We start from the raw sequence: 27175 nt of genomic DNA on the forward strand, positions 1-27175 counted from the left end.
CAGGCGCCATCTTCCAACTGATGCAACTCCCACGTCAGACCCTGTGATCCATCTCCTCGTGTTTATGTCTTGCACCTGAATAGTCCCCCATTCTCGCCTGCATCTCATAATTGGGATGAGGATAAAAGAGAAACTATGCAAATGCACTTGTGCCGTGAGGCTTTAGCGTATGGAAGTACAAGTAAAGGTCAATATCATCAATAGAACAACAACAAGGGTGTGTAAATAAGTCACCTGTGCCTCACGGGTAGCTAATAATCATGACAGATGAGACATGACACGGTCGGTGCCCCTTGTGTTCAACACATACACACACACACACACACCACACACACACACACACACACACACACGCAGACGGCACACACAAAAACAGAAGACAGCGTGATGCAGTAGGAGGAAATGTTCCATAACTAGGATGACAGTTGGGAGAGCACAAACACCCACAAAACCAAACAGTCTTAAAACGGATCAGTACCAAATACCCAAGAATATGTCAGTCTAAAGTTCACACAAATATTTCCCACAACGTTGAGAAAATCAGACATCTAGGACATCTGTCTGAGTCCACAACAAAATGTAATATTTTTTTCAGGCCAGGCGCCATCCATACCTGAAACCGTTTTTGTAGTTTTTGCCAAAATCTCCTCACTAAGTGTGGGCTACTAAGTAATTTAAACCTGGTTTGGGGACACTTGGCACCTACAATCCAGTTAGTTTGACTAAAGTGAGCTCTCCAATCCATTCTGAAGCGTGGTACACTTCCCTGACAACGGCACACTTGGAAGAGTATGTGCCGGAACCTTTTGTTAATGCGCGGTTACCAAACCTAGACTTGTAATTAAGTGTATAAGAACCAGGATGTTGTGCAGTGCTGCATTGACTTATGAGGGCCCGTCTTACGAGAGACAGTCACCATTGCACACATTGCATCTTATCGAACGATGCAGTCAAACACCAAAATACAAAATACCACTTGCTATGCACCTACAGTAGGCCAAAACCTCCGTCCAGACACTCATATGCAGACTAACTCCCGGCCATTTTCTGGATGTCACTTACTAGGTCACGTCCCTTAAAGGCACACACAACACTTCAGCTGGCTGTGACAGTAATAACACAATAAAAGAGGATGTAAAGCAATAAACTGGTTTTATGGATTATCTGTTTTTATCCATCAAAGTGCTACTTTCCTCGACAATTTTTTTTGCTGCGTGGAACAGATTAGACATTTTGAATCATTTCAATGGGTAGAATTGATATGAGAAAATTGAGATTATTCACAGAACAACTTTAACTTTAACTTGTAAATAGTTGTGCAAGAATTAATTGGATTGACAGCAAATAATATTGTTGATTAATCATTTAAAGACCTTGTTTAACTTGAAATTGTCCAAATATTTGTAATTTCAGCCTTTCAACAGAATAAATTCTCAGCGTTTGACTTTTTTTAAATTAAAAAAATGACATTTGCAAACATCTTTGACTTGGTAAAACAGTGATAAAGATTGTTTTTTTTTTTTTTAACAGACCAAAAAAGCAACTGAATTATCGTTTGTGGAATTTTCAGTCATTTTAAATAAGTCGAAGGAAATTTAAATAAAATATCCAAGATTGAAAAAATAACAGACAGATTAATTTATTAAAATAATTTAGTTGCAGCCCTGCTCATAAGCAGAGGCACCACTACATCTTTTTCAAATGATCCTGTGTATGTATAATATTTCATTACAATAAGCATTCACCAGCTACTGACTTTTTATTTCAGAATTGTGTGAAGAGGGATACCTTTGAACCAATTTTCATTTTGATTAATTTGCTGCCAGGTAAACGTACCCTGACACATACCGACAATAATGCGAACCTCCTTGGCAGACTAATTAACCTTCCCAAACATTTCCACGACGTTGTACCCGTAGAGGCATTTAAAGTCAATTGGATGTGAGACTCCCGTGCCAATGGAAACACGTCACACGGGAAGACAAAATTCCTGACAATAGTGGCGTGATTAAAACACGCCCGAGGTGAGGCGTGATTGATGCCACGTGTAATGAATCACATCGGCACCGGGTTCAATTCTCAGACTGGCTCGCCCGCTCCTGAAAGGGAAGGCACCAAATAGATTGTGCAACGTCTTTAAGTACACAAAAACCTGCCTGTGTAAATTTCACAAAAGCAGGATGGACTGACCATTTCCAAACGTGTTCTGCACTCTGAATTGTGATTGAAATCTTGCCTAAAAAGGCAGTGGACATGGCCGAATCTGGGTCACAATGAGTGGTTGGAGGATGATATCCAACATGACACAACTTAAAGCCTCTGAGCCAGTGTAGGCGGCAACATGACTCATGCTTTTAATATGATTGGTTCCTTGAGATGATTGCTTTTGTCATGGCACCTGGAGCACACAGCCCGTGCCACAGCTTCGACGGACGGCGCTTTGGAGTTTGTACTTACTGTATGTGTGTACGTGTTGCTGTGTCATCGAGTGCTCACGAGTATGTTGGGCTGCCTACTTCAGCAGGATGACGTTAGATATTTCATCACTTGGGGAAGCAAAAGACAACGTTCAATCTGGACTGAAATGAATTCATTAAAGCTCGGACGGTCTAAAATCTAAAAATTTGCTATATATTAGAATTTGTATGAATTAAGTGGCAATTTTCTAAGTTTGTGTGTAAGACTGGCAGAAAACTAAAGAACATTGCAGCCTCATCTTGGTTAAAGTTCCCATATTTTGGCTAGAGTCAGTCTCTAAAATTGACTTAGTATAAATTGTCAATTTTGTCATACGAGTGTCCTGAAAAGTCCCCTTTGGCAGCAACTTCTGTTTTACCCAGTTTCGTATCCACTTTGCCCATATGCAGCTTTCCTCTTATTGGTTGCCTCCATGTAGAAAACCCACTTGTGAGAGCACACGTTTGGTTGACGGTGCTGGCTTGAAGGAGAAAGGGGAGGCGGAGCTCTTCGCAAGTGATATAGATCACCTTGAGAAATGTCAATGACCAAATTTCAGGCCTAGAAAAAGGTCTGGAACTCAGGAATGCGTAGATGGTTTTGATTCATACTTGTGATGGCTGTGGCTCAGTTGGTTCAGTGGGTCATCCTGTAAACAGGTCTAGATTAAGCATTATATAAATTACCATATTTAACATATTTACAGAAGTACCACATAGACAATATTCGATCGCAAATGCTAGAAAAAGTCAGTTTGGCAAAATGTCCCTTTCAAGGCAAATACTTTTTACACAAGTTTGGTTTCATATCTACCCTCATGTGGTGCATCCCTCCCATCCGTTCCATGCATACATCATACGACTTATTGCAACGGCATATCGTATTGACGGAATATTAGATTCAATATAAACTCCCCTCCAATAATATAGGGTCAGTGAGGTCAATTTATTTCATTAAATTAATTAATTTCTCACATTTAACCATTTCTTTTGAGGGTCATACATCTGATTCACAGATTGCAGAGTTTGAATTTATTTTTAATACTACCAAAGTTACTGGAACCTGTAACTGACAGGTTTGTTTTGCCAGTCAGTGCATGTCTTATTAGACTGATTCAAACACTCAATCGCGCTGAATGTCTACATTCATGTTTAGATTTGGGGTTTACCTGCAGAGACCTCATTTACACTTGTTGACGTCCATTACATTGTTGACTTGTCAAGTGTGAAACGTGAAGTTGTGCAACCTCTAGTTTGTCAAACTGATATGAAAACCACAAAACAAGATAGAGGGTGGAACATCACTTAGAGCCATTGCACAAACATTGGCTAATGTAGGAGATTAGAAAGGCCAACTTGGAATTTACTAGAAATAAATAAATACAAATTTGACCCCCAAATGTTCTAGCCGGAAATTGGATTGACTATTTATGTTTGGCCATATTTTAGTTGAACAGAGAGAGTTTATAGACAAACATTCTATTGGCATGATGAATGACCAGTTTTACAAAAGTAATCCGTGGGTTTTGAGAGCTGGAGCCAGAATTGATGGACAGAGAAAACTGACACTACTGACCTTGATTCAGTCCAAAGGTGACTCAACTGCATTTGCTCAACTTAAAATGCAAATCATCCAACCTCAAATCCTCCTCACTAAATTTGTAAAGCAGCCTTTATCATATCCCCAAAGCCTTCTATGTGAAAATAATTGGAAAGCATTTCAAGACTCTATTTAAAAGTAATTACCATAGGGTAATCCCTCTACCTTTACTAGTATGCTTGGACCGTGACTGAAAAGTTACACACTCGGGGCACTAATTCTATCCAACTGGTGGTGTGAAAACAAATCCAGAATGAAATATCTTTGAAACTTTCTCCCCTTATCGTGTTTCCCTTGAACAGAAAACACTAACACCCCTGCTGCCTTTCACTTCTCAATTTCATTGGCGGTGGGTGGTCTTCTAGGCAAGATTATGTCGACTGACCTGTGCTCTCCGTGGCATCCAGGCTTCCCGCGAGCTGCTCCACCAGGCGTGCTCGGGCAGCGTTCCTGCGGTGCTTCTTGCCCTCGTAGTGCTGCTGGGCCATCAGCGGGTTGTTGAACCAGGCGCTGCACAGGCAGCAGTACTTGCCGGCTTCTTTGCCGCCGTTGCCGCTGACCAGCGACGCGGGTGCAGGGAGGGGGCACGCCGTGGGGTCCGAGGGCAGCGGTGTTGAAGGGGAGGAATCTAGTGGGAGTTGGGGAGGTGATAATACAATAGTTATTTAGCATCAATTTTATTGATGCTGTCAAAAAGATTCATTGAACTGCACTGTGTTTTAGTGTTCCTGGTATGGACGATAGACTCCATGGCTTAATTCTGCATTTTTTTTTTTTTTATTACCCCCAATGGACTTCACAAGTGTAGCTAAACATAACATGCAGCCTGCATACAACTCTTAAAGCCCAGCTGCCTTAAGTAACTTCTCTCTGCTATCATCCATCACTTTATTTTTGTCCCCGGGGTAACTGGGGCTTATCCCAGTACCCTTTGGATTAGAAGTACACCATGGACACATTCACACATAACGAAGGACCTTTCAGAGTCCTCAATGAAGTCAACTAATGCTTTTTCCAATGCAGGAGGAACATGGAGTACGCGCAGCGACGCTATCATTCAAAATCAATGGGGCTCGTGTACCTGGCGTTCTCGGCACAGGTTGGCTGAGTGCAGGGATCCAGCACAAATGGCGTGTGTGAGTAATAACAGAAGTGCTCAACCTTTTACACAGGACCGGAATATTGCTGTAACTGTGTTCACTTTCAGGTAGCTAAACAGCATCCCACAATAAGATAGACATCTGTATAAATACTTACCAGACAGCGACAATTCCATTCCCTTCCATGTCAGTGACATTTATTTACATGATATATACATAAGCCTTCCAACTGGCAGTGTGAAACCGGCCTCTGACTCGAACAGAGGTAAAAACAAAAGGAAGACTTAACATTCAGTAGGGCTTACCGCAGAAATTATGAGTCAAAACAGTGAAAAGAAGAAGGGTTTTTACTATTCCAACAGTAATGCTGAATATCTATACTAGCTTTCAGATGTGAGCTTTGCCTGTGGGTGAAACCAGCATGAAAACAAGACAACTGTCTATGGGTGCAAAAACAGCCGTTGTGAGACTGAGAGCAAGGGAACACTTTTGACCTTGACGATAATGAGTTGGGTCATTTCCCAAAAGTATTTTGTGTTTGTGGTGTTCATATAGAAGAGGAACTCAGGGGAAAAAAAAAGGTCCGATCAATCGTGACTTGACGAAGACTCATCTAATGGTTTATTGATTTCAAGGCAAGGGAGATCACCTGAGGCCCGCCCATATGCTTTCTCTTGTCTTGCCCCATTCTTGGTTGATTAATGGATTTTTTTTTTTTACTTGAAATTTTAGGACCAAGTTCAACTTTTGTTTTTAACTGCCAAATTGATGTATTGTAGTTTCAAAGAAGCACTGCCTGAATACATAAACACAAAACCGTTGAGCCATGCTCACAGTTAATCTTTCTCAGACATTAATCCACACAGCATCATTTGAGAGATCTGAGTTTTAGACTGAGGGCAAAGAACAATGGATCGTAGTAAGCCATATGGGTGGGACACAGGTGAGGGTCACATGAAGGTTGTTGGCTCTACAGAAGCTAACCTAAAATAAACAGTCGTAATATTTTTGAGCTTGTACTTTGATACATTTTTGAATTTGAGTTGATTTTATATGTTCCTTTCCTATAGCTTCCTGCAACTTTCATCCTTCCCCTCAGTGAAGGAATGAAGCAGGACCCCAGGTGACCCACTGCTCATGAGATGATACTGGTTACCATGGTGATTGTCCCTTAATAGCCACCACCAATGACATTGTGGCTCACGCCTTTGGCTCTGCTTGTGTTTGAGTTCATACTTCCATGTGTGTGAACCGAGCTCCAGAATGGTCTTGGCTGTGTGTGTAAGGTTCAGATACTTGTATATTTGGACAACCACGAGAAGGTGGGGGAGTTGGGTCCACAGCCAAATCGCGTGATGAACGCTTGGAACGGCAGATGGCGTCTCCAAATGTGGTGATCTGCCGTGCACAATGTGACAGTGTACCTCCAGTTATGTTGCCGATGACTTCAGTGCAAGAATACCACGCGTTCACAGTAACAAAAAACACCACTTGTAGGCGAGTCATAATTCTTTCACAGAGACTGTTTAGAATTTAAAGTGTGAAGACAACTTTGCCCAAATCTGGATACGTTTATTAAATTTCCCAGCATGCAACTTCATCTAACTTTGTGGCGCTGCTTCTGGCAAAAATACATTCTGGACAATTTCATTTTGATGAGAAGCTATGTAAAAGAAAACTCATTTTTTTTTTCTCTTTCCTTTTTTGTGTCACTAACAATGGAGTTCTGTTCCTAAGCCTGCAACGTAACCTGAATTTCTACACAATTCTATACATGCTTCAGCTACACTATTCTTCATATATTGCTTGTCCTTGATTTACTCATGAGTTTCTGTCCTACGACAGAAGTGTAGTGTAATTTGTAATACTCCTACTGTGTTAATGTAGGGGAGTGATAGAATATGGCAGGTTCTAACTTCTGCATGTTACACAGGTTACATCTCCACTTTAAAAGGGGCACTGCTTTGAACTGAGGACCTACAGTAAAAAAGGCTGTAAAAATAGCAAATGTCAAATGATCCTGGGATCTGAGTTCTTTGGATTTTTGGATTGATCTAAGAAATGGGCAAGCTCATGAGGGCTGTTTGAAGTCAAGAGATTGTACAAGATTTAGCACTGCTTATGTAGCCCGTATTTGTTGCACCAGATGCTAACTAACTCACACTGATGCATTTGTAAAGTCATAATTATAATCCATATTTGGATGAACACTTATACTATCTGCACCATGTGCACAATAGACATTTTCCCAGATTATCGTACTACTAATTGCTTCAAACATGAACATTCCTGAAAGTCTTTGTGCCATTTGCACAGTGTTCACTGCACCAGATTGTTGTTCTATAAGGCATTTCCAACTGCTCTTATTGGTAGAGGACGCGCATCAAAAAAAAAAAAAAAAATTACCACATTACTGTTTAACCTTTATTGCTCAGGAAATGTTTTTTGTTTTTTATATGTTGAAATGTTTAAAGGTAAAGCAGTTCCAAGTACCAGTAAAAAGTATGTTTTGAACATAAAAAGATGATTCAGATTCTTGTCCCTGAATATAAAAAATAAATAAAATAAAATCTCATTGAAAAGAATAACTTCTTTTGCATGTTCTCATGCCACTGAGTAAACTAGTTCATTGCGCACCATTTGTACCTTCAGAACCTCCAAATATTGGGACATCATAAATGGAGGACCCCCTATATGGCGGTTTGATCCCACCCCAAAGTTGGTATAGTTTTTGTGTTGTTTTTGATGTCAATAGTGTTTCTTGATTTCATAAGCTTGCTTGAGACTCGGGAGTGTGCCTACGTATCATTTTTCTTAATGAATTTTAACACTTTTATGTTCACTTCAGCGTGAATGCAATACTTTATTTTCAACAGCTCTGTGCCAGAAATGTTTTGTTATGCACACCAGAGCCATTGCACCTCAACTGATGTCTGAGCTTCACTGAATGCCTGAGTTTATTTTTTATTTATTTTTTTTTTCCTATTTTAGTGCCACTGTGCTAATAGAAACCCAGAAAGCCGATCGTTTTTATATCTTTGGCTCGTTCCCCTAACTACACCTACTCATGTTCCCTTCACTTCTTTTTGGCGCACGATAAATCTCAATTAAAAATTAAATCCCTGTGCCCTTTTATTGGTGTTTTATCTTCCTGATAGAAATCTGTGCACCACTCTGTCACAGCTTTTTAGTGGACGCCATCTGCTCAGATGCAAAAAAAAGAAAAGGAAAAAGTTCCTGGATTTAACTCCCCACCCCCCACACACCTTCTTCTCATGTTTTCCCACCCTGTCTTTTCTCGTGACTGTGATCTCTGCACATTGAAGCAGAAGTAAGTGATTTTTACGGAGTGGGGCACATGAGGGAGAGTGAGAGCTTAGGAGCTGTAGTTGGGGGGGGGGGTGAGCTGTGCAAACTGTGAAGAAGAAAAGGGGTGTAAATTCAAAAGCTTCTCTTTCAACTGCAGGTTTTCATTCCCCATTCTCTGACTTATCAATATAAAGACAGTGACTGCTTTTTCTCGTCAGTGCCATGATATCTTTTACTGTGCATAGGTGACAACCTGCATGCACACATGGCAAAAATACAGGAAAATGAGGCTACAAAGCAGCTATATGGACAATAATAGAAATATTGACTACTAACAGTGTTTAGTTGGCCTGGGTTGGTTGACTCTTACTCTTTGTTTCAGTTCATCCCAATATTACACTGGCTGTCGTTTTCATGTAGTTCCGTTGTATTCTGATGATGTTCATCTTGGAGCAACATGCTTTATCTGATCTGATTTTCATCATTACCCACCAATGGAAGAAGATATCGAATTTCATTTTTTTTCCCTTTACATTTTCTATGCACCTGCAAATTTTAGGTGTTGTTTTAGCAGAAGTCAAATTCAGTCATGTTCAACATTGTCCAGTACGCACGGACGATCTGCCTACATCGATCAATTTTCATTTCATATTTGACTCCGACCTGAGGCTACCTGATGTTTGTCAGAAATGGACGACATGGGAGAAGATAATCAGAACTGTGTTACTTGAATAATGCGTAAATCCAGTCTTAGTTGTCCCTATCTCCCAATATGGAAGCATGCACAAAAGCATCCTTCCTCTATCTTACGCAGTACATTTCATTCAATTGTATGGTTTACATTTTTTTTTTCGTTTTATCTATTGATCGTTTTATCATAATCTATCACCTCTGGCGAACACAGGACGTCATTTGCAGTGTGGTAGTGAATGAGGCATTGAGGGGTTGATTGTTGAGTCAGCGATGTGGGGAAAACTGCAATACCAATGTCTCATTTTTGAGTGTTTTCTATATTTAAAACCTTTCAAAGGATGCCAAAACTATATTTATGAAAGTAGAACTAAATCTATACCATTCAAAATTTGAGAACAATTTCCGTAGGTGCCTACCAAAGGGTGACATTACCTTAAAGGTGGAACTTAATAGACTGTAATGTGATTGTTCAAAAGAATGTCAGTTTGACAAAGGGCAATGGAATTGGACGAATGAAAAACGTGCCATTTCTGAAATCTACTTTTCATCCTAATTGTTTTCAGTAATCACTATTTGATGGTCACCGATTCTGCTGATTGTGTGATTGATTGAGTAATCGTGTCTTGCCTGATTAAGGCAAAATGGAGTGCATTACTTGGAGTAAATTACTTTGCTGCGGTAAGCAGCGGCTCGGGTAATTCACTCTCATTGCTATATAAAGAAGCTTAACATAACATCAACTCTTGAAAGTTAAGCTACAATAAAAGAAATGCATGCTTTGACAGAGCTTCTCCAGGCAGCGTTATTCTGCTCAATATTACACTAGCATGGAAACAGGAGTTCAGGACGCTCAGCATTCTACTTTCCTGTCAAAAATCATGTTGTTACACTATTTATATACTGGGAATAGGACTGTACGGGTGACCCACAGTACAGTGTCTACCTCATTTTTCTGGCCATGGTTTGATACATTTTGTCTGTGGTTTGTGCATAAAGATAAAACTTTTTTTTTTTTTCCCCAAGATGAACTGCATTTTGTAGTGTACTGAATAATACTTTTGTTTTATTTAACAATTATTCTGACATCTCTTTCAAATGGCAAACTGCCTCATAGTCATTTAACTGTATGACAATATAGTAGTTACGGTCAAACAGTACAGCAACATTTGGATTAGTTCACTACATTCCAGTCATCCTTTGGTCAAAATGATAAAACGACACAATCATTGACATTTTAATAATATCTTGAAGCAAGGCAAACTAAATCAGCACAAAATTCATCCCCCCCCCTTTTCTGTGTTGACTTCAAGTACTGAGCAGTTTGTATCCGTAAGAGATTGGCCACTTCATTCGGGAAAGTAAGCGGACCGCAGTCCTCCTTGTAGTCTCCACGGTTTTGAACATAAAACATCCCAACGCCTCATATGCTGTATTTCAGTGTGTTTTGAGGTACAGAAAATACAACAATCAGTCCCATTATTCAGGGAAAGCCAGCCACTGCAAAGCCTTTTTTTTTTTTTAATTTATGTACTGTAACTTGTCCGATATACCAGAATGTGTAAATCCATCATGTCTCGCGACAGAACACTCCCAGAAAAACACAGAAATGCAGAGTTGGAAGAATTTTATAATCGGTGGCTTGACTTCTTATGACTGGCTTCAGGTAAACCCTTAGATCTTTCAGAAGCTCCTTACATTTATAGCTGAATCCACAAGATGTCAAAAATAATTTGTTCACATGAGCGTTAAAAGTTCACCTGCCACTTTTCCATGATTTTGTCCATGCTATCCTGGCACCGCTTTGTACCTGCCTTTACGACATGCTATTACTGACTAAAATTCTGACAATGCCCTTTCGACTTTTTCATTACCTTCAATACTGAATTGCGACACCAAATGATCACGGCTCATGTGGGTGTATTGTCCCGTGCAAGCGTACCGAATGGTACTTGGTTTTACTGAGTTCCGCCACACCAGTGCTCCTTGTGTATAGCTGGCAAAGCAATTACCATCTGACATAAGCGCCCAATGGCGTAGACACAAGTCTGGTCAGTTTTTAATCTTCCAAACCATACAATGACGAACTAAACTGTTCCACTCGGCAGAAACGCAGCCAAACTGGGTGCGTATGCGTTTGTTCTAGTGTTTTGTCAGATTTGCTGCGCATCACAGAGCGAAGGCTACTTTGAACTTCAATCCCATCTGAAATGCCTCTCTTCCCTCCCGAGATAGCATCTTCTGCTGCTTCCCTACAACTGTTTACTTTCCTCAGACAGGTCCTTACACCAGAGGGAAGTAGATGAGTGGCACATCTCCAAAGTAGGTCAAATTTAAACAAATAAATAAAAGTCAATCTGAGGCTCCATTATGAAGATTCTCTTCCATGTGTGCAAATTCATAGCTATGAATTGTGACAATAAATCCAATTAGAGTCACATTATGTAAAGCCTCCCTAGGGACGCCTCACCAGCGTCAAGACAACCTAATTTTAAAAGAATCATCAGTTTGAGCAAACGATAATTCGTCTTTATTAAGCTTCACCTTCCAAGTTCTTCAACTCAATCCTCTGGCATGTTTCCAGACTTTCTTTTTCCCTAGAAGCAGATGAGACGTTTTGACTTGCTTGACTAAGTATTTCTATAAAAAGATTAGCTTTCATTGGAAATAGTTTACACTGAAGCGATACACGAGTGTGTGCATATGCATTTATTATATGAGCCATGACATCATTTTGCTCGTTAGTGAGAATGTCTGCCAAATAGCAGCATTCAGCCCCAGTACACGGTGGAATTCAATGAAATTGTCATTTTCAAAAAAACAAAAACAGTTACATTATAGGAAGCTTGAAATCCACACAAATGAAAATACAATGAAGACAATGAAAACCAAAATGTAGGATATAATATAATATAGCACGTAGCTCAGTCTGTTATGAGGTGCCTCTTAGACTGGAGTAACCATCAAAGTAATGAATGTACTGTATATTTTCAAAAATGCTCAAACTACAGTGAATACTCTGTTCTCAAACGTCCCCGTTCTCCATCAAATCGATTTTCGAACGAAAATTTCAAGATTTTTTTTTTTTTGCTTCTGTTTTTGAATGAAAATCAGTACTTGAACGCCCCCGACAAATCCCGGAAATAACATAACCTGCGCGGCCTGACCAGCTGACCCATGACGCGCTCTGTTGTGAATTCCCTCACCGCTGAAAAGCCCCAGAAATAACACAACCCGTGTGGCCCGACCTGCTGACCCACGATGCGCTTTGTTATTGTGTATGACGTACCTTGTATATGCATATGTGTCCCAGTAGCGACTTCTTCCTATTGAGGACTATTAACCCCCAATCAAGTTTTACAGTTATAAACATACAGCTTGGCAAGAGGGGCTGGAGAACTCCCCACCCAAAACCTTCCATTTGCTCTTGATCTTGCTCTTTGGTACTACTACTTTCAAAGGGACATTTTGTGGAAAATTGACTTTGTATACAAATAGTTGTCTAGAATGCCTGCCCACCCATCATGTGTGAAATTATACAAATAAATTTGCGCAAGTGCTAATTGTTTTTTGAATATGGAGGGGTGAAGATGCCAATGACATGTCTACATTAAAACTAGCACCCCCCCAAAGAAAAACAAAACACGATTTGAAGTAGTGTCAAGTAGAAGTTAATGGTGCTGTAATTCTTTATCATTTATGTAGTTTGATTACAGTATGTCAAAAACCTTTTACGGCATAAAGACGTCTGGAAACTCTTTATGTGTGGGGGAAAAATGTGCTTCGTGGTCCGAAAGCCTTTTTATTTTTTTTTTAAGATGGCTCCCCTTTGTTATTAAAACTCTAGTAAATCTGCAGAAATCTGTTGGACAGTGTTAGATACCTGCGTTCGTGGGCTGCATGGGCAAGGCTGCGGGGATGCTTGGTGTCTCACCCAGCACCAGACGGACTCTCTTGGCGTGGGTTTTTCCCTGGTAGTGGGATTGAGCCACGATGGCCGAGGTGAAGAACATGTTACACAAGGTGCAGCACTTGTTCTTGTCCACCTCTGTCTCATCACAGTCCTGGAAGAGGTCAGACAGGAGCATAGTGTTGAGAAGTTGATGTTGGGGGGGGCGATTGGCAGCAGACACACCAGACAGATGGATGATCAGCTAATCATCACTCTTTGGGATGACGCTTTGCTGTTTCCTCTTGTTAGATTATTACAAAGGATGATGAAGTGAATGAGGCACACAAAAGAAAAGAGCAAATGCCGAGTTGACCAAAAAAAAAAAAAACAACAAAAAAAGACAACCACATACACACCAAAACTGAAGCCAAGTATTATTTCTCTCGAGCTGTTCCCTCTCTTTGTTCTTGCCCATCTGGCGTATGGGCTGGAACAGGATGCAAAAAAATCCAAGAATACTCCATAAACCCGGAGAGGCATACACAAAAGGAATCATCTTAGGTACACAGAAGCCATGTAAAAATAGTTTCATCAATCAGGACTCTCTGGCCCAAGGCCTGGGGGCAAAACAGCCAATCACAGACAGAGTGACGAGGAGTCAATCATATACTGTCGCGCCCTTGCAACATTTAGCCATATAGTAAGACTCCAATACCAATACGGGGCTGTACTGGTAACAACCCCACAGGTGTAATCCTGCAGGTGTGCCAACGAGTGCACGACAAATTATTTGACTCCTTGTCAATCAGGCCTTCCATGTGTGATTGGTCGGAAGGTACTTTCTTGCAAATCCAGTGAGAGGAAAGGAAAAGCTGATCTCCTACTGTCTCCTCCGGACAGAGTGAATGGAACCCCCCCATCCCCCACCCCACCCCACCCCACCCCACCCTGCCAAAACCTCTTGCTTTCCCACACTGTATTATGGTAGTACAGAAAATATTGCCCCAAATCTCCCAAACATAAAACTGTCCCATTTAACAAGGGTTTAAACTGCTTTCCGTGGTGACTCCAATTGCGACAATGCTGCCCATGACTACAGTGAGATTAAAAATAAATAAATAAATCGTGGTATCCCACTCTTATTTGTGACAAAACTCTGCGGTTCATGTTCACCTTCGTGTCTGATTTCCTTGTCACGTTCTTGTACGTCTGTGCTCGATTTGAGGAGTCAATTCACCCGCGCTTGTGCACTCAACTCTGTCATCTTGCGTCGCCTTGGCTTTCTGTGACTCCTTTTCACACCAGCGCTCCTGCTGGTCCAGGTGTCAAGTTGGTAGAGACGAACTTCTCTCGGGTCGGGAGTATAGAGGGCAAAGAGAAGTGTGTGTGACACCCTCATCTGTATGTGCTGTCAGCTCTGCTTAGAATCATCGTCATACGTGTTGGGGATGGCTTCACCTTCCAGGCCTTGGTATGTCTCAGCTGTCCTTGCTTTCTCTTGTTCCTATTTCCTTCGATCATTCACTCTCGCCTTTCTATATTTGCCCCCCCCCCACCCCCCTCCAATCCCCCGCACTTCCCCGCTGGCCATCAGGCTCAGATGAAATATTTGTCAGTATTGGCAGGTTTTCCACTGGCCCTCTCTCTGGTCTGCCACGCGTCACTCCCCCCATGCTGTATCTCCCCCCCCCCCCCCCCCCCTCCAACAATTCCACGAGTGCAGTCGCCGTCTGTGTTGGCACACAGCTATTTTATTGTGCTGGGTTGGTGTTGATGGAGCATTGTTTATAGTTGCCGCATACGTATGATGCGAGTGTGTATATCCCGGTAATTAACTCTGCCAGGGGAGTGGGGGGTGGGGGGTTTATTGGCTTTGTTTTGTGTGTGCTGCAACTATTTTAAGTGTGTGTTTTTAATGACACACAAAGTAGGTAGACTTTCACAGATGTTCCATTCACATTTTGGTGAGAATTTACACAATGAAATTTCACAAACTGAATCTGTCATAGGTTGCACACTTTTAAAGTCTCATGGCATTTCTTCTTGTACGATTTTTAATGACCATCTAATGCTGTGTTTTATGTATTTATATAAGCATTTTTCACATTGTAGTCCGTGTATGAAAGTACAGGAAACAATAAAGTAGCATTTTAATGGTAATAACTATATTTAATTGTAAAAATAAGTCACCCATGGTTATAATTAGACCGTTACTGGAGCTGTGACGTTTTTTTAAATTGACAATATGAATGGTGATTACTCAAGTTATTTGTGGGAGAGGGGGGGGGGGGTCTGCGTCCTATTTCTGGTATCCTTGTTTCAAAAAAATGAAATGAATAAAAACAACACATACAGTACACCTTAAAACATAAATAGGGTGCAGATCTTGTATTACGTCAATTAAATCTGGATGTGACACCAAAATAACATGACTAATATTCAAAAGTTTATATCTCTGAACTCAGATAGGTCTAACGTGAGGCACATAACTATGAGCATGTTGCCATGTTTGATCAAAGTCGAATGACATTTGATCGCTATGATAAGATGCGTTGTACTTTTATAAGTATTATGTAAAACAATTTACCAAAAAACTCAAGTGCATGTGTAAGCAGGCCCAGAAGCAGCATTTTAAATTGCACGTTTGACACGAACCTGACATGGAAATTCCAATGTATTGCTTTTATCTCTGTAAAATTCCATCAGCAGAAGTTGTAATTTCACGTGCATAATTGTATTACACCTTGTTCGCTTGAATACAGGAGACTTTCTGAACTTGGATGAAACTGGAGCTCCCGTGAGGCTGACGTCTTTGCTGTGCCTCGTTGATTTTGTAGGTGAGGAATGCCTCGTTATATCCATGCAGTCGTCCCATTTTCATATATATTCATGATAGTTTCACAGAAGCCATGAGCCCCATGTGTACAAGTCACAAAAGCAAAGGATGGATTTTATGCATTCAGCCCGTGTGCTCGTTAGCATATCTGCTTATGCTGCTCTAATATGTACTTGCTGCTCCTGCGCTCATCCCCGACACTTATTATTATCCTGTTATTATTTCCCTGCCACTTTGGCTACTTTATCTCCCCTCCCGTGGGTATACTGCTGCTTGTTGTGCCAAATTTGTCTCAGGACGATCAACTGCTTTGGTACCTGTCAAAACAGTAAAGAGCAAACTCTCCCGGAGAAAAAAAAAAAAAAGTGACAGGGTGGAAAGTTTCAAACAACTTAAGTGTGTGCGTGCGTGTATGACAGTGCAGCTGTGACACCATTGAAACAAAACAAAAAAAAAAAAAACTACAGCGATGACTCACGGTTTGCACCTTTTGTCTTTCTGAAAAGTGTCATCAAGCGTTCACAGTTGATTTCGAAGTGCACTCATTTAACTCTCCCTGCATGTTTGGGTTCCATTGTTTAACACTTAACACAAAGTAAGTCGTGGTACAGCGGGAGTTGTGGAGTCACTCAATACAGTACTATGAGGGCTATTAGCCAACAGTACGGATAGCATCAAGAGAGAGCAATTGTGCCATCATAAATATCACGGGATAAAAATATATGCGGTGCATTATTAATTTTGTCTATTTAACCGAAGAAGGTAAACCTTGGATGTATTACAATAAAAATAGTAGCTATAGAATCCAAAAATCCCATTACATTTTCCAAGCTGTTTACCCACAAATTGTCTTACAATTTAAAACAAAAAAATCACTATATACCCTTATACATTTTCTATTGCGCTTCAATTTATCAGGGTTGTGGGTGAGCATTTATTCATGTTTAAGCAGCATCTATTGGGCAAAAACTCAAACTCTTATTTCTTCACGTGTGAGAATTCACAACATATGTACAGTACTTTATCTTCTGACAATTTTAGTTTGTAAAGTAACTCTGTTTACACATAAAATATCGTAGACACATTTGTAATGAAGTTTGCACACATTAAAACATTTCAAGGCCTGATTTAACGCAGGGGTGCCCAGACTTTTTTACCCCAAGATCTACTTCTCAAGAATCCAGCCTCTCGCGATTGACGGGGTTGGAGAGAATGACCTTTTTTTTTTTTTTTTTTATGACCAATGATGAAATAGAATGATCAAGCCACAAAGATCTATCCACTACAAAAATGCAAAATACATTTATTTTAAAGTATATTGAGGATTCTTTATGTGTAAATGTATGTTTGTGTGCCTTGCATAACCGCATCCGCCAATGTTGCACAACACGTCATAGTGAACTATAAACATTTTTTGTAACTATCGGAGTTCAGTTTGACGATCACTAAATACCATACAAATGAAAATCCCAACCTGAGCTGTGTCACTCACCTGAGTGGATTCGTCCAACTGCAGTGAGAAACACTCACAATCTCTGATGTCCTTCCGCTTCACAGCACCTTTACAGCTGCAGAGATTTTATTGAAGATATTTCTGCCTTATTTTTAAAAAATCGGAAAGAGTCAGCTATGCCTCTTATACCATCTCTCCGTCTTGGAAGGACTTCTTATCGACGATGACCGGAAACGATGCTTCAGTGGCGGTTTTCGCTGTTGAACGATATTGTGTGAAAAATGAATGCTGTGCTGCTAGTTGGGATTTCAGTCCGTTCACTTTTCTCATTCTCAGCTTGCTTTTCGGCGGAATATCTGCCATATTTTCCATTAACAGTTTGAAAGTGCTGCCACACATTTCACTACTTTGGCAGATGAGGCAAACGCACTTCGAAAATGACATCGTTAAAAAGTTGGCCATTTCCCATTCCGTATCGAAGTGATACGTTTTTGTCTTCGTTACTGCAGCATCCATACTCGTTTAAGATTTGTTAAGTGAGATCTTAAAATAGGGGGGATTTCACTGACAGCGTGTTTTTCTGTATTGTTGTTGTTTGCACACACGCGGTGAGCTAAAGTTTAAAGTGTCTTTTTTTCTTCTCGGCACGCCGCCAGTCAATCATGATCGACGCATTGACCACCCCTGATTTAACGTCTCATCTAGAAGCATTACGATCACTGTACTAGATTGTCAGCAGTAAGATTATTGAAAAGTGAAATAACAGCAATCGTTAAAACTAAAGTGGGGTATGCACATTCAGAAAATGTGATAAAATTAAAGGCAGTAAAAACCTGATGGAAGTCTCTAAAATATTATCCAGAGGAATTGTGGAGTGCGGCGTGTAATAAGGAGTATTTCTTTAAACAAGCAGCTCAGAAAATGGTTAGTGCTGTCAATCATAAACGTTATACATAATATTCCACATTAAAAATGGCAAATTTTTGTTTCTGTGGTTTGTATGGAAGGTTTGGTCCAGCTATGTTGTTACATAAAAAAAGAACCTTAACCAATCAGGAAGTGACTTGATAGCCGTTGTCAGACGCCAATAGAGAAGCAACTGGGCATAATGTGTCTCACAAGTGTGAAATAAAAATGACAAGAAGATTTTAAAAACACAATGTAGGCTCTAGGGAAAAACTCATTTAGACTTGCTTCTCCTATTTCTTCTTCTACTGCTCTTCTTTTGGGTCTTTTTGCAGCAGTCAGGATGCCTGATGGCACCATGCTGTCTGTCTTAGGTCAGTCTTAAAACTATTGAGGATGTCTGGTAAGGGGATCGCTCTTATTTAAAAAAAAAATAAAAATGTGGCTAATATCTTACAAAAAATATGTGTTCCAGCCAGTGGTCATAAGATGATAAAATGAAATGTCAGTACGTGGAGGATAAGGTGGGGATTCAGTCAAAACCATGACAAGGGCACACACTTAAGTTTTCATCAGACAAATATTGATTTCTGTTGTTGTATCTCACTACATTACAAGAAGATATTTTGTCCAATTCTATCTGCTATGATTTGTATGTTGATTGCTGCCTGTGTCAGGTGCATGTATGGCAGTTTATCCCCCCACCCGCCTGACATTTGCTCCTCTGAATATTCTCTTCCTGCCCGCGATGCACCTCACAATAGAATCCTAATTAGCGGTGTTTATCTTTCTCTCCTTCTGTTTTGCTCTCTGCATGCTTCTGCTTTCACAGCGCTCCGTTCAGGCGCCATGGGAGACATTGCTTCTAAATATACACTCAAAGGAAGCGCTCATTTGGAGTTTGAGGAAGAAGCGGTTATAAGTGTAAATTAAAAAGGTGGATGGGGGGGAGTGCAAATATGTTTTTGACTAATAGATGGTATCTCACTAGCTCCTGCCATTTTGTGCAGGCAGATCCATATGAGCAGAGACTGAACACGGAGGGAAGAACGCCAGGTGGGGAATTGGATGAAAACATACAACACATACACACACAAACACGCACATCCCCACGTCGCTTTCATCTGCGAGCACCTTTACGACCTACTTTCTCCGCGTTTTACCTCCACTTCCAAACCCAAAGAGCCGCAAAAAGCTCAAGGCATGGCATTTCACACTGAGTAAACATTGGCATTTCATTCACTCTAACCAAATACATTTTGTGCTTTTCGCATTGCATGCATGGGGTCAATCCAGGTAAAGACACAGGGCCAGGCTTTAAATATTTTCTGTATGTTTTTCTTTTGTGTACAACCCATTTTTAACCAAGGTTACTGAAAACTGACATTTTTGGTAAAAACTCTAAATTGTTTGTTTGAGTTTGGGATTCAGGTCACAATGTGGGCCATCGTTTTTGTAGTTTATAGTCTGTACTCTGTAAATTTCTTTTGCCTCTGGCATTTGCAGATTGGGGTGGAGAAACGGAGGCTAGGTCATTACTTGCCTAATGCAGGGAGGGCACTTTATAACTACCCATAAAACAACCCCCCCCTTTTTTTTTCCATGGCTTTTTTGGAATGTGGTGTCCACCTGAAGCGAGATAGGAAGTAGGGAGGCACTGTGCATCAAAATCTAAGGTGACATGAATATAAAGGTCAAAACAAGAAGCTTCATGCAGGTCACTGGAACATGAACATGTAAAATGATAAAATATGGAACATTGCTGTAAATTAGTGGTGGGGGAAGAAATTGAATAACTGTCTAAGTCAACTTAAAAAAATAAATCGACAAAATTTTGCATTGAAGCTTCGCCGGGACAAAAAAAAAGTTTACATATTGGTCAAATGATAAATGACAAAGGAGTATCTGTAAGTGATTTTTAAAGACTACATAAAATGTACATACAGTATAAAATGAATGAATATAGCATTTAGCATGTTGCTGTTTTGAATTTTCAACATCACATTTATACCAAATACTCAGTACCAACATATGCAGTTTAGGGATTGAAGTTCATGACAATAAAATGCATCAAAGTAATAATACAAAAAACAAACAGCAGTATTAGTAATAAAAATATTTGGGGATTGTTCGATCAATAACCAACAGCAGAATCGATTTTAAAAGGATTCGATAGTGACACCCCAACTGTAAACATCATCTTAAAGTGTATGTCAAGACCCCAATGCACCTTTTTTGCTAATATTATAGTTTTTATGCTGAATACGAATCTTAAATCCGTTTTGAAGGAAACATTTTTATTTTTTGATTATCAGCAACAAATGATCGCACATTGCTGTATCTGCTGGAAAAGGACGGAAACGTTGCGGAAAAAAACGATCATGGGCGTGACGTAGGACATTGTGAGAACATGGATGCTGTAGGAATAGACTGTAAGAACGCCAATGAATTTTCCGATAATTTCAGCGATGAACATTATTCTGAAGGGTCCCACGAAGACTGTGAAGAAGACGAGCTTTATGAAGGCGTTAAGGGTTATCAATTTGAGCCAGTTTGACACCACACACGTTTGAATTCAGACGAAGCAGCTGGCGATGAAGAAGCCAACACAGCAATCAAACACATCGTGGAGGATATGCCCCGTTTTGGAAATTACGACTGGCAAGCGTTTGTGAAGTTCTTGTTTGGTTTAGTTAGTCTTAAACTGATAAATAGTAAAGGCTTCGATATCCTAAATGTCTATACGAAGTTTTCGGTCTCGTTTTGAAATTATGCAAATGCCGTGTGTTTAGTGATTTGGTACGCGACAACCCCAACAACTACTGTGCGTGTAAAATGCTTATTATTGCACCAAAACCTCGTGCTTCTATCATTCAACCTTGTAAACAGTGTTCAACATTTTCAGGAAAAAAAATACATACCTCCGCAACTTGTCTTTTAAACAAAGCTTTTTGCATTTTTGCCACTTTGCATGGGTGGGGTGGGGGGTGAGCTTGTCGAAGTGTGTCCAGGTTCAGCGCCCGGTCCAGGTTCGCGTTTTGTCCCTTGAGCAACAGCGATCTGTTCTGTTGTCTGAACTGGCTGTATCGTAGGGACTGCTCCGCGTTTTAAATTTTTTTTTACATTTAAAAGCCATCTCAGACACGACTCCGCCAGTAAGAGTCTGGGGTAAAATGTTCACTGCATATGGCAGACTACTGACCGGGTTTGGAAAAATTAGCTCGTCATTTCCACAAAGCTTACCCACTCTCTTCTGAGGCTTGGGTCTTTGGGGAAAATAATGTAAACTGTGACCTGTATAATTCAAATTGCTACAAAACTGAACCACACACCTCTTCACCATTTTTACGGATTGGTTTTAGCTTACAGTCACTGAGGAATTCTCTAAATGAATGGATTTTTCTTCAGCGTGAATACAAAAGACTACCACCTTATCGTCGTTCCAAAACAGCCCATCTCAGATTTTATGAGGTCAGAGGTCAGCCAACTAAACGAGTCGTTTTGCAGGTAAGACAAACGAGGTCAAAGTTTGCGGAGTTTAATTCATTTCATTCAATTCTCTTATATTTTTGAATAAAAACATCGGACAGGATATGAATTTTATGGAACTGTTGAATGTATATTTTCATCAAAACAACACCTTGCATACACTTAAACAGTAGCCAACATAGCTTTTCTGTGTACATGTGCTATGTGTTTGTGATATTTAGGTCTAGTCTGATAAATTGGGCCACGGTTTCTAAGAGAGCAGAGACCACTATTTGAGGCAATATGCTATGGCATTGGCCTCTTCAGTGGTTAATGCGTTTCTCTCATGATGCTGATGTTGTGGTCTTAAATCTCAGCTCATACCCCACTGCCTTGAATTTGTAATCTAAAAATTGTCCGTAGGTGTGAATGCAACTGTGAATTTTTTTTATATCTGTCCATGCCCTGCAATTGGAAGGTGACCATTACTGGGCGGACGCTGTCTCTTGCCCAGGGCCGGCCGGGATAGGCTCCAGCTTAGCCGTGACCTTTATAAGGACAAGCGCTATCAAAAGGAATAGATGGGGTGGGTATAACAACCAGTGTGAATAGTGTTTGATCAAAAAAGAAAACAATTACATTTACAGTTAAAAAAAATGCTAAGCTTTTAATCCAGGCTATTGAAGAGGCCAGGATAATTCATTCTTGGGTGTTGTCGAGGATGTCTCTTTTCCTAACATTGTCACTGATCAGATGCAGTGAGAGAGTGCCCCAAAAAAAAAAAAATCAGTAAATGCAAATTGTAGTCCCTTGACAAGTGTTTGTAAGCCGTGCGGCAACCTATGAAAATAAATGCGAAGAAAGGTTATGAACAAAGTGCTGACCGCCGTGAGTGTTTGTGTATTTAGTGGCCCACATGAGGTGAAAGCCAGAAGAGAGTGAGTCATTTCTTGCTCGCTTAGGAACGGCAGATGGAGACGCAGGTGTGATTTTCTTTTTTTTAATTAATTAATTTTCTTTTAGAAATGTGTATATGTCTCCTTCACATGGCAATTTCCTGGGAGTCTGTCATGTGGAGCACATGCATGACATTTTTCCACACAGCTTGTGAAATATTTGTCGCACAAATGACCTGTTTTCCATGTGATTTACTTTTACTTAAACTCCTTGATATCATACCATACTTTGCTGTATTTCCCATGTGACTGTTGAGGGACTCTACATGATACCATTCAGAGCTAATGATATTTTTGTTTGCCATTTATAAAAGTACTCCAGTCTATCATTGCAATTTGTGTTTTTGGATGAATCTGACAAAACAAAAATTGAAGAAAATTGCTTGGATACAAATACATTTTTCAATGTGATTGGACATACGTGCTGTCTACTGTGTCCAATCACATCAACAAGTACCTGTAGAATTGAACACATTGGCCAGTTTTGATAAAACTGACTTCAGTGATTTATCTACGAGTATTTACAAGCTGGTGGCACGGTGGCGCAGCTGTAAAGCGTTGGCCTCTGAGTTCTGAGGACCCGAGTACAATCCCAGCCCTCTCTCTGCAGAGTTTGGATGTTCAACCCCGTGCATGCGTGGGTTTCCTCCGGGCACTCCGGTTTCCTCCCACATCCCAAAAACATCCAACATTAATTGGACACTTTAAATTGCCCTTGGTGTGATTGTGAGTGTGGCTGTTTGTCTCTATGTGCCCTGCGATTGGCTGGCAACCAGTTCAGGGTGTAGCTGTTGACAGTTGGGATAGGCTCCAGCACTCCTGTGACCCTCTTGAGGATAAGTGGCTAAGAAAATGGCTGGTTGGATTATTTAAAAGCTACCATCTTTTGCTTTGTTTATTTTGGTACACAACCCACATCCTAAATGGCAGGTTAGGGGAGCACCCGTATATATACCCACAGGCCTCTGCTCCGGGCTGCATTACTCTCGGCACAACACCAAAATAGAAGCAGGAGCAACATTTCTTAAAATTAGATTTTAGAAAAATTATTACTCAATTAATTGACATTTAATTTTTGTCTAGTGCTGACCAAGAGCAGATATTTTTTTCCTCAAAGTTTTTTTTTTTTTTTAGAATACAGAGCGAAGCTGGTTGTCGTAGTTATGCAAGGTTCATTCCTTGCAAGAAGCTGAAGAAGTGACTGTGCAGTACTGAGAGTATACTGGGGTTGTATCAGGGCTTATTTGTCTACAAATACATCTCGACGGCTTCCTTTTTCTTTGCTTTTGAACTATAAAAAAAACAGTCTTTTAAATATGCCTCTGCCTTGCTGCATTAAATCACTTCAAATTAAAAAAAAAAGTCTAATCTCTTTCTTTGAAGATGATTGCCTGGGGCTCTCAACCTATTTCATCATTTAAAAATGTACGCTTTTAAGTCATGGACACAATTATGCAAATTTTTGTGTGTGTTGTGGCGCAAGGACACGTTTGTTTGCTGACTGAGCTAACTGGCCCGTAACAACCAGGAAATGTCTCACTCCTTGTGTGCAGTGACGCTAGAATTTACCGCCTTGTTTGATTTGTTTTTTTCCACCAGCTATGTCCACACAGTGTGTACTTTGTTGGTGTGTGTTTTTGAAACTTGGTCTTGGCAAATAAATGGAGCACACGCTGTTGTATGCACAATTATTCCACTGACATCCATCACGTTCACACATCTCTTTTCCATGGCTTTTGGTTGCATATTGCTTGGTGTCATTAACACATTCAGCTCTGTCTGTCATGCAAGCGCACACAGAGCCCCAAGAAGAGATCAATTTATAACCAGACACAATTCTCAGAACAGGCACATGCTTGCAATCCACTGCCCTGTCCAGCCATCGCCTGCAGTGGTCCGATACTGAGCTACTTGGCAGCCACTGAACATTACCAGAAACACCACCACCGTCTATCTGGGGAAAATTACAGACCCACAAAACTACACTAGTGATTCAACAACATATAAATCCCCACGGGCATTCTGCCGCCACGGCCAAGTTTGAGAATGGATGGTCTAGGCGGGTTACGCCGGGGAAAATCAGGTTCTTTGTAGTAAAGAGCAGCCAAGGACAAAATGACCCATTTGCACCTGCAAGTTGAAAGATGCCATGGCTCAATTAGAAGCAGGTTGTGTCATCCACTGAGTATCTTAATTCTTTATTCCCTTGAGGGTAAAAAATAAAATGTGGTTGCAATCACGTTCCTATGACATCTGATGCCATCATGTTTCACATAGATTATAGTATTCAGTATTTGTTATTGTAATGTATTTTTTACATCAACCGTGTAATGGCAGACACATTGCAGCTTGACTCAAAGTACATTAATATATTACAACATATTAAAACGGTCTGCATTTATGGATTCATTAGCCTTTACCAATTTGTTTTTCAATTGTGGTGAAGGCGCAGAGTCTGTTAAATCACATTAATCAGTTCTCCAAAGTCAGAATTAAAACTTACCGTATTTATTTAGCAAAACAAACAATAGCGTTGCTGGGAGACAGAGACTGGGAACTTGTCCTGTTCAGCATTTGAAGCATCTTGGTGGCCCAACGCTGCACCAAACTCGCCCTGGGCCACCATTAAATTCCCTGCCATTGACGAACTTAGAATCCTACATTCATGTTAATTGGGAGGGCTGGCAGAGACGTTGGATGCTGAATTTTGTATCTATCCGGAACAATAAGAAGTGTTACGGGCAAATGGAGTTCACTTTCAGTGATTTCTGAAACAAAATGTGGATCATCCACAACATTATAGGGCTATGGATACTAATAAGGATATAGAAAATGGATCGACTGTTTATTGTTACTTAATTATTCAAATAGCTTTGTTTTCAATTAAAAGCAGCACATTAAGAAAGAACAATACAGTTGGGCTGATAGCATAATTGCCTTTGTCAATTTGTTAAGCTTTTCAAAAACAACAAACCCATCTGCATGCCATCTGGGCACTCGTGGAAAGAAGTGTCAGAGCAGAGCATTAAATGGACTGCTTGTATGAGCGTAGATCCAGTCCGTTCCTTTTTTATGTTTTATTTTTGCTGACATCTGACCAATTTCTGATCTCAAAGATCAGCTTGGGGACACCCCGATCTGATATATTTTGTTTTATATTACAGTATAGCGTAGATTCCTTTATGAATGTTTTCCTTTTTTTTTTTTTAGGTATAATCTTTTTGTTAATATACAGCCTTGTCAGCAAATTTCCAACTGCTTATCCTCACAATTGTCACAGGAGTGCTGCAGCTTATTCCAGCTAATTTTGGGCAAAAGGCAGACTGGAGTACACTCTGAGCTGGTCGCCAGTCAGTCGCAGGGCAAATATAACATTACAGAGCGGGAATTGAACCCACGTGTCATTAATTAGAAAGCCTAATAAACACGCTACCCTGGTGTAGGCACCTATAACCTCCTGCTGTATGGTATGTAAAGTTCAGATAATCACTTCACGCTCATGTGGGCAGTCATCTAAGTACTGACCAGAACTAATGAGATTTGACAGATATTTTTTTTTTTTTTTAGATTGAAATGTCAAACCCACAATCTGGATGGGAATTGGTGTGACACGTCCACTTCTGTCCCTGCACATAGCACAGTTGTTTGTGGATTGGATTCCTTTTGACAGACACGTCTTTTTTTTTTTTTTTTTTTTTAGATTGACAAAAAAATTGACCGCAAATAAAACTATTCATGCCTTGGAGAAGGTAATTGCTGTTTTAAGGGGATGTGACACACAAATACATTATGTAATGTGTACGATTGAGTGACAACATACTGGATTGTCCGGCCTGAGTCTCTTCGAGGGTGGCCCCCCATCTTCCGGGTGAAGCATATAAAACAGACGCACCTTGTTGGCGTGTTTCTTGCTCTAGAAGAAACACAAATGAAGAGAGACAGGAGGAAAGAGTGAAATTAGATTATTGGAAGACAACTGTAAAGTACAGGGTGCATGGGTGTAGACATGGCCTGTACACGTTGACGCTATTCTAGTGGACTCGAAAATTCTGTGAGCTTTTTCTCTTGATAAAGAATAGGCAGAGTAATCAATTAATTTGGGCTCTGTCTGTGGTGAGTTTGTGTGCGCTTCTAACCAGAGGTTGATTATGTTGGTAAGGTTAATTGAAGACTACTCGTAAACACGAATGAGAGTGTGGAAGTTGTCGTATACCTGCCCTCGTATCTTTCATGTACCTTGATAATGAGTATAAACTATTCCAAGCAGGAACACTGCACATGAGGCTTTATTCAAATTGACAGCGAACTGTCCTTGAAGCTGCTCACTGTCACTTTAATGCGGGACAATGAAAATCAAAGGGAAAAGGCTGCGGGCGAAGAAAATATAATGATAGCATGTGTTTGTATGCAAGGTTGACATGGCTATCTTCCTTGATTATTATTAATATAGCACGCTCTGACCTCTGATGACCTCAACTATATGTTGCAGAAAATCTGTGGATAGCTGAT

General features: G+C 40.3%; 1 protein-coding gene across 1 annotated transcript in view; it reads right to left on the reverse strand.

The window, feature by feature from the left end:
* Positions 1-27175, reverse strand: part of zgc:171482 (zinc finger protein) — a 73399-nt gene that overhangs the window by 20139 nt on the left and 26085 nt on the right. Inside the window, exons 3-5 of the mRNA XM_061837987.1 lie at positions 26487-26579; positions 13039-13219; positions 4442-4684 (exon numbers count right to left, since the gene is read on the reverse strand). Of these exons, the coding sequence (XP_061693971.1) occupies positions 4442-4684; positions 13039-13219; positions 26487-26579 (517 nt within the window). The remainder of the gene's footprint in view (positions 1-4441; positions 4685-13038; positions 13220-26486; positions 26580-27175) is intronic.

Source organism: Syngnathoides biaculeatus, chromosome 12 (genome assembly GCF_019802595.1).
Source record: "Syngnathoides biaculeatus isolate LvHL_M chromosome 12, ASM1980259v1, whole genome shotgun sequence".
In the NCBI taxonomy this organism is placed as follows: domain Eukaryota; kingdom Metazoa; phylum Chordata; class Actinopteri; order Syngnathiformes; family Syngnathidae; genus Syngnathoides; species Syngnathoides biaculeatus.